The 12,996-nt window shown below is 40.8% G+C and overlaps 1 protein-coding gene across 1 annotated transcript; it reads right to left on the minus strand.

The window, feature by feature from the left end:
• Window positions 1–5,013: 5,013 nt before the first annotated feature.
• On the minus strand, window positions 5,014–11,811 carry ccdc90b (coiled-coil domain containing 90B). The gene is made up of 9 exons (XM_079235172.1): window positions 11,762–11,811; window positions 11,097–11,216; window positions 10,903–11,006; window positions 10,727–10,828; window positions 9,950–9,991; window positions 9,773–9,844; window positions 7,633–7,686; window positions 7,388–7,502; window positions 5,014–5,636 (listed from the first exon to the last, which is right to left on the minus strand). The coding sequence occupies exons 1-9, from the start codon at window positions 11,802–11,804 to the stop codon at window positions 5,581–5,583; spliced, it is 708 nt and encodes a 235-aa protein (XP_079091298.1). The 5' UTR covers window positions 11,805–11,811; the 3' UTR covers window positions 5,014–5,580.
• Between the last annotated feature and the right edge of the window lie 1,185 nt (window positions 11,812–12,996).

Consider the following 12,996-nt stretch of genomic DNA (forward strand, 5'->3'; position numbering starts at 1 on the left):
TGATGGATGCAGGTCTTTCAGAAGGACCCTTAGATGTGAATAAATGATCATAAATAACCACTAAGCCATTCCTTAATGGGGTAAATGTTACTTTCTTAATTGCTACGAGAGGATTATTCATGTTGATTTGTACGGTGTATATCTCCGTCTCTTAGATTCGTCATCTCAGAATGTGGAAACTCAGACCTGGTCCTGGATGAAGGATCATTCCTGGATGAAGGGCTGCTGCTGCCCTTCTCTCCATCTGCCAGGAAACACAACAAGCTCCAGTTAGTCAACACAGTTCATGATCCTACAACTTAACAGGAGCTCCTGATGCTTCATTTATTTTAAATCACATGTATTCAACATATTGGTTAGGGCTGGGTTGACATTTTAATTATTAATCTAAAAGCTGCTTTTTGTCCATTTATTGCAGTTTAAACCCTGTATTTCTGCAGGTCACATAAAGATCAGGACACGTCACTAAGAGATAAAGCACCGACGAGTTAAAGTCGTTAAAGAAAGTTCATTTTTACTTAATTTAAGCACTAATACAACGTATGACGAATAGTTAACTTAATGAAAACATGGCGAATATAATCCAAGACAATTATTATCCAAACGAATAAAGCCAGCTCAACATTGATGTACTTTAACAATTAGTTATCACTGTTGTCCACAGACACAGTCCCATTAGCGAGGTCTACATTTACAACAGCAGGGGGCGCAGTTTTCCCCTTCATCAGGATTTAACCTGAAGCTTTTCCACTTCACTACAAGAGAAACATTCAGCTTCAGGACCAAACTCTTCTCAGTAACACAGAACTTACTTCATCCTCAGTTCAGTCATCTGTTAAGAGTTAATCAATACTCAGTGAATATTTAGCTAGTCGTATTTCATAAAAACAATACTTCTGTTCTACAGATAACATGTAGGATGGAGGTGTAATTGCTTGTGACAGATATGTTTAAGTATTATTAAAAAAGGTGCAACACTGATACATATATTTATATATATAAATATATATAAATATATAATATATAAATATATAATAATATATAAAATTATATATATACACATATACATATATATATATATATACACATATACATATATATATATACATACACATATACATATATATATACATACACATATACATATATATATATATATACACATATACATATATATATATATACATACACACACATATATATATATATATATATATATATATATATATATATATATATGTATATATATATAGTAACCAGAGATTATAAAAACAAAACACCCTAGATGTAAAAGTGTGATGGTAGCATAGTCAGCGCGCTGGTCGGAGCTCATTTAAAGCCTCACCCAGAAAAGAGGTCAGTACTCACGGTTCCTTAGAGAGACGCAGCCGTCCCAACCCCTCGAGTCCAGCATTAGGCGCAGTGTTGACAGGAGACTCCTCCTGCGTCCTCACCGGTAGCCGCAGTCTTCAGTGAAACCGCTAGCTTATTAGCCGCTAGCTTATTAGCCGCTAGCTTGTTAGCCGCTCGCTTATTAGCCGCTAGCTTGTCAGTCGCTAGCTTGTTAGCCGCCAGCTTGTTAGCCGCCAGCTTGTTAGCCGCTAAAACAGAGGGGCAATGACCTCAGCACACCGACGCGCACGGCCTCTAACACGGCTCACTGTTGGTGGTAGTTGCCCCTCCATCATTGCCGGTTAAAACCACTTCTCTGTTGTCTTCTGCTGGGTCCTTCTCCTCTACTCCCGTCTTTCGCCTCTCTCTTTCCCGCCTCTCTCGCTTTAGTCCCGCCCCTCTCAGGACACGGTAGGTTAACCAAAAGTTCTGTATACTTGTTCTGATTGGCTGCCAATCATTTTGACACCTGAGCAACCAATAGGTAGGGACACGAGAGGTTCAAGGGCAACTTAAAGCCGTAGGACATTTAATCACTTCTCTAAACTATCCTTCTCGGCCCATGAACACAAAGGCAACAGTACTGTTGAACAGAAATGACCACAAAACACACAGTTGGTTTAATTAGGGCCCGAGCACTGACGTAGTCAGAGTCGAGGACCTATTGAAATGCTAAGTATTATTATTATTATTAGGGCCCGAGCACTGACGTAGTCAGATCGAGGACCTATTGAAATGCTAAGTATTATTATTATTATTAGGGCCCGAGTACTGACGTAGTCAGATCGAGGACCTATTGAAATGCTAAGTATTATTAGTCCCGACCTATGCGCAGGGAAAAGAGGTGCTTGGGATAAACCTACATTCTTCAAACTTTGCACACCCATCAGACTCGGCGAAAATTTTAATATAATTTGGGTGTCGACCAAAAGTCTGAGAAAATGTCTCTATAGCGCCCCCTTTAGGCAGAAAGGCTACGCTTTTTGCCAACTATGGCCGATTGACTTGAAATTTTACACACATGTCCGGGTGGGACTGCTCTACAAAAAACTCATCCGTCAAATTAAAATGCGCCTAATTAGATTTTCCGCCATTTTGAATTTTGTAAAAAACACATTTTTGCCTACTCCTCCTAAACGCTGGGTCCGTTTCTTACGAAACTTCATGTGGATCATCATTGGCTCAATGTGACCAAATAATATCTCCCACTTTGTTGATATCTCATTGCGTTCAGAAGTTATTAACCAATTAACCTCTTAGGGGCGTGGCTCAACATGTCAATACACATAACTTCCAAATTACTTGGCCTATCTTCACAAACTGAAATTTGGCACACATGTCCGGTTGTGTCTGCTCTACAAAAAGTACGTGGTCGTATTAAACTCCGCCGACTTAGAATTTCAACTTTTTTTAATTTTGTGAAAAACAATTTTATTCCCAAATCTTCCTAAACGCTGGGTTCAATTTGTACAAAATTCTCTGTGCATCATTAAAGGTTAAATTTCATGAAACTATATCAAAAGGTTGTTTGCATCTCATTGTGTTCAAAAGAAAAGGACCCATTAACTTCTTAGGGGTAAATTCAACTAAATTCAACAAAGCAGCCCTCGCAGTACGTTCAACATAGATATACAATATTTGATAGGCGTATGTACCACATATAAACTTAAAAATAACTCTCTTGGGACCATGCTCTAAACCGTACCAGAAGTCGGCCATTTTCATTTTCGTCCTTCATTTCTAGTTCAAATTCCCATAGTTTCCCAGTAGGTGGCGCTCTGACTATGAGTTCATATTGGCATGCAGAAGTCTTCCAGCCATGCCTCTCATAAAGCATGTTAACTTTGGAACAGTTTTGACAAAGTACAGTGGAGTTACAACAGCTTGCTGCATGATCACGAACCATATGCAATAGTCGTCACACCACTTCCACGCCGTTCCATGAAACCTCAAGCTTTTGATCACTTTTAATACATATTTTTATCTTTTATATATATTTACATGTATAAAATATATATACATACATTCCATTTTCCAGAGGTCAACCTTTCTGCGAAAAAGAGGAAATATGTGTCTGTCATCACATCAAATGACAGAACTCAGTCTGCGCTTCCCAGATCTTTCTGCCATTGAGAACGAATTCAAGCTGTTCTCGACTCTTGATGATGCAGAAGAAGTGAAGAGAGTCTGAACTAGAACTGATGGAGATGCAGTGATGAATCTCTGAAGAACCAGCTTCAGTTTCTCTCCCTACCGACTTCTACTGGAGCTTGAAAAAGGCCAAATTTCCTCTGATGTGATTCTTTTTTTTATTATATATATATACATATATATATATATATATATATATATATATATATATATATATATATATATATGCATAATTGACCTCTGTTTTCTGTTTGTGGCCCTCGGTGAAAAAAGCTTTGACACCCCTGATATATATATATATATATATATATATATATATATATATATATATATATATATATATATATAATATATATGTGTGTGTGTATATATATATACATGTGTGTATATATATATGTATATACATATATGTACACACATGTATATATATACATGTGTGTATATATATATATACATATATATATATACATGTGTGTATATATATGTGTCTAAATTAAAGCTGCTCGCAGCTGTGACTGGGCCCTCGCTTCAAGCACGTCGGGGTAAGCCGAAGGGTCGCCGGCTCGTCCGTCGTTGGAGTCACTAGATAATAAATGTCTGGAAGTCAAAATAATTCATTGTTTAATTTAATTTTCACTCAAAAACATGTAAACAAGGTTATTGGCCCTAAACATCAATGTGAATGTAAAACCACACAGATGTTGCATCACCTTTATTATAACACATTTAACCCGTGTAAACAGAATATAGGACCAGACTATTCATGTTCATCTTCTTGGTTGTCTAAAGCAGACTCCTCAGTGGGGTCCGTCTCTGCTGGTTCTGGTTCTAGCCCGCCTTTCCCCTCTGACACCAGCTTGGCTTACCCCTACTGTATCCACTTTACCCGGCAGTGTCTGCCCTCTTTCGGGCTGAAACACAATAAAGTCGACCTCTGCGTCCTCGTGGTCGTAGCCGCGGTCGTCGATGGTTCCAAGGCAGCCCGGTATCCGGATGTCCCCATAAACCAGGGGGTGTCCCCATAAACCAGGGGGTGTCCCCATGAGCCAGGGGGTGTCCCCATGAGCCAGGGGAGCAGACGTACTGCAACGCTGTGCTCCAGGCTTCTGGAAGGACTTGTGGAAATATAAACCTACCCATTGGTTTCTTCACCTGCTGCTGGATAAGTGAGGAGTTTGGTAAAGTTAGCTCATCGTGTGCGCTAGCTAGCGGTGGCCATGTTTATAGCAGGAGGCCCTCTGCTCCACCCAGGAAACACCGGACAGTTAACTGGTCTCTGGTCAGTGAGCTTCATCTTCAACAGGCTCATCCGCAACCTGTCAGACGGGGTTGAGGGCAGAGCCTCCAGCTGCACCAGCAGGGACGTCTATTTTGCTCTGAAGTCACTTATTTATGTACACAAACAAACAGTAAACAACACCGTTTATTTCTTTTCATTTAAAATATTTTATTTTATTCCTTGGTATTTATTTATTTTACATTTAAAACAATAATATTTAAAACATCAAATTAAAACCCAAAATGATCAAATAAAAGTAAACATGTTTATTAAAAATACACTGTTGTTCACTACTTCATGCACATCGTTTAAGTACTTCTTCGAGGTACTTGTACTACGCGCTGCTTCGTATTTCTAGTATTTATTGTGTAGTACTCCGATCAGGTAGTAATACGACAATTCAAAAGTACTCTGCACGAGCAAAAGTACTGCATTTAAAATCATTCAAAGTACCAGCAGCTGATAATACTTTAGTACTTTTACTGAAGTAGTGTTTTTAATGCAGGACGTTTACATGTAATTGTTGTACATTTACTTTTACTGAGGTAAATAAAATGTGGTGTAGAACATCAAGTAGCATTACACGGAAATACTCAGGTTAAGTACAAGTACCTCAACGCTGTTCTTCTATGCTGTACTTGAGCGACTGTGCTTTGGTACTTTGTAGTACTAGTACAATTCTGTACTAGAGTAACTGATGTACCAGGAACTACTTTGTGTGGCGGAGGAAGACGAGTTGAAGGAGATCCGGCTGAGCTTCACCTCCACAGCCGGTAGACGCCCAGAGCGATGGCCAGGCAGGAGAACACGGTGGCTGAGGAGAACGAGTATTACTACAAGTACTACAAGTATTACTACGAGGAGAACACGGTGGCTGAGGAGAACGAGTATTACTACAAGTATTACTACGAGGAGAACACGGTGGCTGAGGAGAACGAGTATTACTACAAGTACTACTACAAGTATTACTACGAGGAGAACACGGTGGCTGAGGAGAACGAGTATTACTACAAGTACTACAAGTATTACTACGAGGAGAACACGGTGGCTGAGGAGAACGAGTATTACTACAAGTATTACTACGAGGAGAACACGGTGGCTGAGGAGAACGAGTATTACTACAAGTACTACTACAAGTATTACTACGAGGAGAACATGGTGGCTGAGGAGAACGAGTATTACTACAAGTACTACAAGTATTACTACGAGGAGAACACGGTGGCTGAGGAGAACGAGTATTACTACAAGTACTACAAGTATTACTACGAGGAGAACACGGTGGCTGAGGAGAACGAGTATTACTACAAGTACTACTACAAGTATTACTACGAGGAGAACACGGTGGCTGAGGAGAACGAGTATTACTACAAGTACTACTACAAGTATTACTACGAGGAGAACACGGTGGCTGAGGAGAACGAGTATTACTACAAGTACTACTACAAGTATTACTACGAGGAGAACACGGTGGCTGAGGAGAACGAGTATTACTACAAGTACTACTACAAGTATTACTACGAGGAGAACACGGTGGCTGAGGAGAACGAGTATTACTACAAGTACTACTACAAGTATTACTACGAGGAGAACACGGTGGCTGAGGAGAACGAGTATTACTACAAGTACTACTACAAGTATTACTACGAGGAGAACACGGTGGCTGAGGAGAACGAGTATTACTACAAGTACTACTACAAGTATTACTACGAGGAGAACACGGTGGCTGAGGAGAACGAGTATTACTACAAGTACTACTACAAGTATTACTACGAGGAGAACACGGTGGCTGAGGAGAACGAGTATTACTACAAGTACTACTACAAGTATTACTACGAGGAGAACACGGTGGCTGAGGAGAACGAGTATTACTACAAGTACTACTACAAGTATTACTACGAGGAGAACACGGTGGCTGAGGAGAACGAGTATTACTACAAGTACTACTACAAGTATTACTACGAGGAGAACACGGTGGCTGAGGAGAACGAGTATTACTACAAGTACTACTACAAGTATTACTACGAGGAGAACACGGTGGCTGAGGAGAACGAGTATTACTACAAGTACTACTACAAGTATTACTACGAGGAGAACACGGTGGCTGAGGAGAACGAGTATTACAACAAGTACTACTACAAGTATTACTACGAGGAGAACACGGTGGCTGAGGAGAACGAGTATTACTACAAGTACTACTACAAGTATTACTACGAGGAGAACACGGTGGCTGAGGAGAACGAGTATTACTACAAGTACTACAAGTATTACTTCGAGGAGAACACGGTGGCTGAGGAGATTGGAGTATTACTACGAGGAGTACTCCAAGTATGCCTACTGTAGTACTGCATCTCAGAGGTACATATTGTATTTTATACTACACTTTACAGGTACATAGTGTACTTTTTACTACACCTCAGAGGTTCATATCGCTCCCTTCATTATTTTGTTCTGCGACTCTGAAACATGAGTCATATTGTCGCTACTCTCTACACTGTAGTATTCCTGCTGTCACTGAGTAGAGTACTTCTACAGAATACTTCTACAGAGTACTTCTACAGAGTATACCTGCCAGGTAGCGGATGGTCTCCAGCTTCAGGGACTCCAGAACGGTCTTGAGCGACGCCACCTGCAGGTCGATCTTCCTGTTGATCTCCATGTTGTCGTTGACCAGGTCTGCTTTCTGCCACATGACACACAGCGACCAATCACATCGCACGGCTCAACACAGCAGCCAATCACATCGTACGCAGCTCAACGACCGGCCGTGTGTAGTTGTACATATTACTCGTAGTATTATAGTAGTACGACACCTTGTGGTGGAACTCTGAACTGGCCTCCATCAGCTTCTTCTCCTGTTCAGTGAACTTGAAAACACACAAAACAAAAACTTATTTCAACCAATGTTTGTTTACATGTTTGTTTACATTTTGTCAAACTGCTGCCATTAAAAAACATTGATCTCTGATCATAAACTACAAATGTCTAAAAAAGTCTTTACCGTCACATCTACATTATGTGTCTGTTATTTGTTATTTGTTACTATTTGTCTCTGTCTCTTTGTGTCTGTCTCTTTGTGTCTTTGTCTCTTTGTCTCTGTCTCTTTGTGTCTTTGTGTCTTTGTCTCTTTGTGTCTGTCTCTTTGTCTCTTTGTGTCTTTGTCTCTTTGTCTCTTTGTGTCTTTGTCTCTTTGTGTCTGTCTCTTTGTCTCTTTGTCTCTTTGTGTCTGTCTCTTTGTCTCTTTGTTTCTTTGTGTCTGTCTCTTTGTCTCTGTCTCTTTGTGTCTTTGTGTCTGTCTCTTTGTGTTTGTCTCTTTGTGTTTGTCTCTTTGTCTTTTTGTCTCTTTGTGTCTGTCTCTTTGTCTCTTTGTGTCTTTGTGTCTGTCTCTTTGTGTTTGTCTCTTTGTGTCTGTCTCTTTGTGTTTGTCTCTTTGTGTCTGTCTCTTTGTCTCTGTCTCTTTGTCTTTTTGTGTCTGTCTCTTTGTCTCTGTCTCTTTATCTCTGTCTCTTTGTGTGATTGTGTCTGTCTCTTTGTCTCTTTGTGTGATTGTCTCTGTCTCTTTGTCTCTTTGTGTCTGTCTCTGTCTCTTTGTGTCTCTTTGTCTCTGTGTGTCTGTCTCTTTGTGTCTTTGTGTCTGTCTCTTTGTGTTTGTCTCTTTGTGTCTGTCTCTTTGTCTCTGTCTCTTTGTCTTTTTGTGTCTGTCTCTTTGTCTCTTTGTGTCTGTCTCTTTGTCTCTTTGTGTTTGTCTCTTTGTGTCTGTCTCTTTGTCTCTTTGTGTCTGTCTCTTTGTCTCTTTGTGTCTTTCTCTTTGTCTCTTTGTGTTTGTCTCTTTGTGTCTGTCTCTTTGTCTCTTTGTCTCTTTGTGTCTTTCTCTTTGTCTCTTTGTGTTTGTCTCTTTGTCTCTTTCTCTTTGTCTCTTTGTGTCTTTGTGTCTGTCTCTTTGTCTCTGTCTCTTTGTGTCTGTCTCTTTGTCTTTTTGTCTTTGTGTCTGTCTCTTTGTCTCTGTCTCTTTGTCTCTTTGTCTTTTTGTGTCTTTGTGTCTGTCTCTTTGTGTCTGTCTCTTTGTGTCTTTGTGTCTGTCTCTTTGTGTCTGTCTCTTTGTCTCTTTGTGTCTTTGTGTCTGTCTCTGTGTCTTTGTGTCTGTCTCTTTGTGTCTGTCTCTTTGTGTCTTTGTGTCTGTCTCTTTGTGTCTTTGTGTCTGTCTCTTTGTCTCTGTCTCTTTGTCTCTTTGTGTCTGTCTCTTTGTCTCTGTCTCTTTGTCTCTGTCTCTTTGTCTTTTTGTGTCTGTCTCTGTGTCTTTGTGTCTGTGTCTTTGTGTCTGTCTCTTTGTGTCTTTGTGTCTGTCTCTTTGTGTCTGTCTCTTTGTGTCTGTCTCTGTGTCTTTGTGTCTTTGTGTCTGTCTCTTTGTATCTGTCTCTTTGTGTCTGTCTCTTTGTCTCTGTTTCTTTGTCTCTGTTTCTTTGTCTCTGTCTCTTTGTCTCTGTCTCTTTGTCTCTGTCTCTTTGTCTCTTTGTGTCTGTCTCTTTGTCTCTTTGTGTCTGTCTCTTTGTGTCTGTCTCTTTGTCTCTTTGTGTCTGTCTCTTTGTCTTTGTCTCTTTGTGTCTGTCTCTTTGTGTCTGTCTCTTTGTGTTTGTCTCTTTGTGTCTGTCTCTTTGTGTCTGTCTCTTTGTGTTTGTCTCTTTGTGTCTGTCTCTTTGTGTTTGTCTCTTTGTGTCTGTCTCTTTGTGTCTGTCTCTTTGTGTTTGTCTCTTTGTGTCTGTCTCTTTGTGTCTGCCTCTTTCTATGTTTGTCTCTCTTTGTTTCTTTCTGTCTCTTTTACTCTTAGTCTATTTGTATCTGTATATTTGTGTCTTTGTTTATGTCTCTCTGCCTCTTTGTATCTTTGCCTCTTTGTTTATGTCTGTCTCTTTGTCTCTGTATCTTTGCCTCTTTGTCTCTGTATCTTTGTCTCACCCCATCGGAGGTCCTGCTGCTCTGCAGGTTGATGTCCAGTTTGGTTTCAGCTCGGACTTTCTGACTCTCTTCCTGAACAAAAACATCCACAAGCAAATAAATCTGAACATGCAGCGAAGAACAGCTTTTAATAAAAGTGTTGCTTTAAACTAAAATGAAAGATGAAATCATCCTGACCTTCAGTCGGTTGTGTATCTGCTCCAACTCTCGTTTCATTTTCTACAAGGAAATAACAGAAGAATCACTCGTAGCCAAACTTCACTGTTTTCACCATTTCAATTAGCTTAAGCTAGTAGCTTATGCTAATTGTTCTGGTGACAAACTACAGTATAAACTCGTATTTGTTCATTTGAGGAACGTGATTGTTACTAGCGTTAGCTAGGTGTATCATAGTGTTTAGTATTAGCAATTACCTTAAGCGACACACAGGCTAATGGAAAGGGCAACGTTACGTTGGTTTGACAGAAGGTTGCTGATATTTATATTTGTATTATTTTATTTTATTTGCAGACAAATTGTTAATAAATACCATTTTACATGTTTTATTAAATATTTTGGGATTTGTTATTTTTTGGTATTAATAATCAGATTTCTTTCTCCTGTGTTGAAACTAAATAATAATGCCGATAATATTTTCCCAAAAGGTTTTTGACTCAATAAAACATGTGTTGGTCACAGGTGGAGAGATAGATCTCCATGGTGGAGGTGTTGGTCACAGGTGGAGAAATAGATCTCCATGGTGGAGGTGTTGGTCACAGGTGGAGAGATAGATCTCCATGGTGGAGGTGTTGGTCACAGGTGGAGAGATAGATCTCCATGGTGGAGGTGTTGGTCACAGGTGGAGAGATAGATCTCCATGGTGGAGGTGTTGGTCACAGGTGGAGAGATAGATCTCCATGGTGGAGGTGTTGGTCACAGGTGGAGAGATAGATCTCCATGGTGGAGGTTACGCACCGTGTTCTCTGAGCGCAGGTTGGCGAAGTCGCTCTTCTCCAGGATCACCATGTCCTTCCTGATGGAGTCCAGGTGAGCCATGATCTGCTGCACCATGATCTCCTGTGGACGAAGTACTCTTAGCTACTGCGTACACTCTGTGGTATTAGTACACGCAGTAAGAGGTGCTTGTGTACCTGGTGGGATTTGGTCACCATGTCTTTGTACACGATGTCCATGTTGGCCGTCGTCAGGGTAACCAGAGCGGAGACGATCAGCTCGGCCTGCCGCTTCTCGAACCCTGGAGAGAGGACGCGTTGCCAAGGGCTCCTGTGTGTGTGTGTGTGTGTGTGTGTGTGTGTGTGTGTGTGTGTGTGTGTGTGTGTCTCACCGCTGCTCTCCAGCTCCGTCACCATGCTGTGGGAGTCGAAGGTGAGCTTCCGCTGCTCCAGAGGCGTGAGTTCAACCTTCCTCAGGTCAAAGGTCATCGCGGGCGCCGTCATGTGGAAACCTGACACACACATGTATATACACACACACACGTATATATACACACACACATACAAAGACGTACACACACACACACACACACACGTATATATACACACACAGACGTACACACACATACAAACACAACGACACACACATACACATGTATATACACACACAGACAAACACAACGACATACACATATATATATATATATATATATATATATATATATATATATATACACACAGATACACACACACTGTATTTTACTGTAGTATTGGTACTTCTACTGCGACAGAGTATTTTACAGTGTGGTATTAGTACTTTTACAGTGACAGTATTTATACACTAGTATTAGTACTACTACTGTGACAGAGTACTTGTACACTGCAGTGTGGTACTTGTCCTGTGACAGAGTACTTGTACACTGCAGTGTGGTACTTGTCCTGTGACAGAGTACTTGTACACTGCAGTGTGGTACTTGTCCTGTGACAGAGTACTTGTACACTAGTATTAGTACTTGTCCCGCGGTGTTCTTCTTCGTGTGTTTAAAAGCGGACCCACCTCTCCATGTTCCGGTTCCGACCCGCCGCAGCAGCGCGTGCATGTTGGAAACTGTTTTCCTGTTTGAATAAAGTAGGGAGAACTCTGCCGACAGACCGGAAGCAAACCGGAAACAGACTGGAACAAAGAGGAAGTGCTACAAAGAGTGTATTTCTGTTTACACTCCTTGTGTAATTCAAAGTTTAATTAAAATATATGAAACCTATTGTATATTTATATTATTATATGTATTTAATTAAACTTTATTGCAGTTGGCACGTTTTACCCGGTGATTATTCATCTAAATATATATTTTATTTAAACAAAAGTCCAGTCTACTTTGTGTGCGGCACGCAACGTGTCAATAAAGTTGTACAAACAAACTCAACTACGTCACTGTCATGGCCGCCGCGGACAGCTGGAGCTGGTTCCCAGCGTTGGCGCTGGGAGTTTCTTTGCTGAAATGCCTCTTTATCAACGCGTAGTGAGTTGGGAACACGTTGCTGTTGACCAGTTAAACTTAGCGGTTTAATAATAATAATAATGTTGTCGCTGTTGCACTTTCTTCCGGTTTGGGAGGCGGAAGTCCTCGGAAATATAAGTCAGTCTTCGCCAAATCTCCCGGGGAAAACATCGCATTTAATAGATGCATCGGTTATTTGTAGACTTGCACACGTCATAAAACAAAACTGAGTTTATGAATGCATGAGGGTTACGTACTGGTCCCTTCGGCATTAAGACAATGCAAGAAGCATGACTGTTTAGCATGTAGCGCCACCCTGAGGGCGTCCAGCTCTTTCTCTTGTGTTTACCAGAGTACATTAATATAACCCAAGCAGCAATTATGTCTATTTGTGTCTTTTATTTGTTTGATCCAATCTGTGTTAAAGTGTCTCCAATAAGGAGTCCTTAGGAGGTTTCTAGGGAACAATACAATGAAAATGCAGTTTGCTTTGCAGATGGTTTGCTTCTGTCTTTGCCACATTAAAACCAGACTTTCCTCTCGTTCACGTGAGTGTTCTGGTTGCTGAGCTGCTGCTAATCTGCGTCTGTCTGCAGTCATTCCACAGACTTCGAGGTGCACAGGAACTGGCTGGCCATCACACACAGTCTGCCGCCGTCCCGCTGGTACCACGAGGTCAGCTTGTTGTGCCTACCTGTATGTTTAAATGCCGCTGGAGTGAACAGACATCCCCTTGCAGGATTACGAAAGTATCTATCTGATATTAAACCCTAAAGGTGCGGTTGCTCATTCA

The sequence above is a fragment of the Taurulus bubalis genome, assembly GCF_910589615.1.
Source record: "Taurulus bubalis genome assembly, chromosome: 2".
Classification (NCBI taxonomy): domain Eukaryota; kingdom Metazoa; phylum Chordata; class Actinopteri; order Perciformes; family Cottidae; genus Taurulus; species Taurulus bubalis.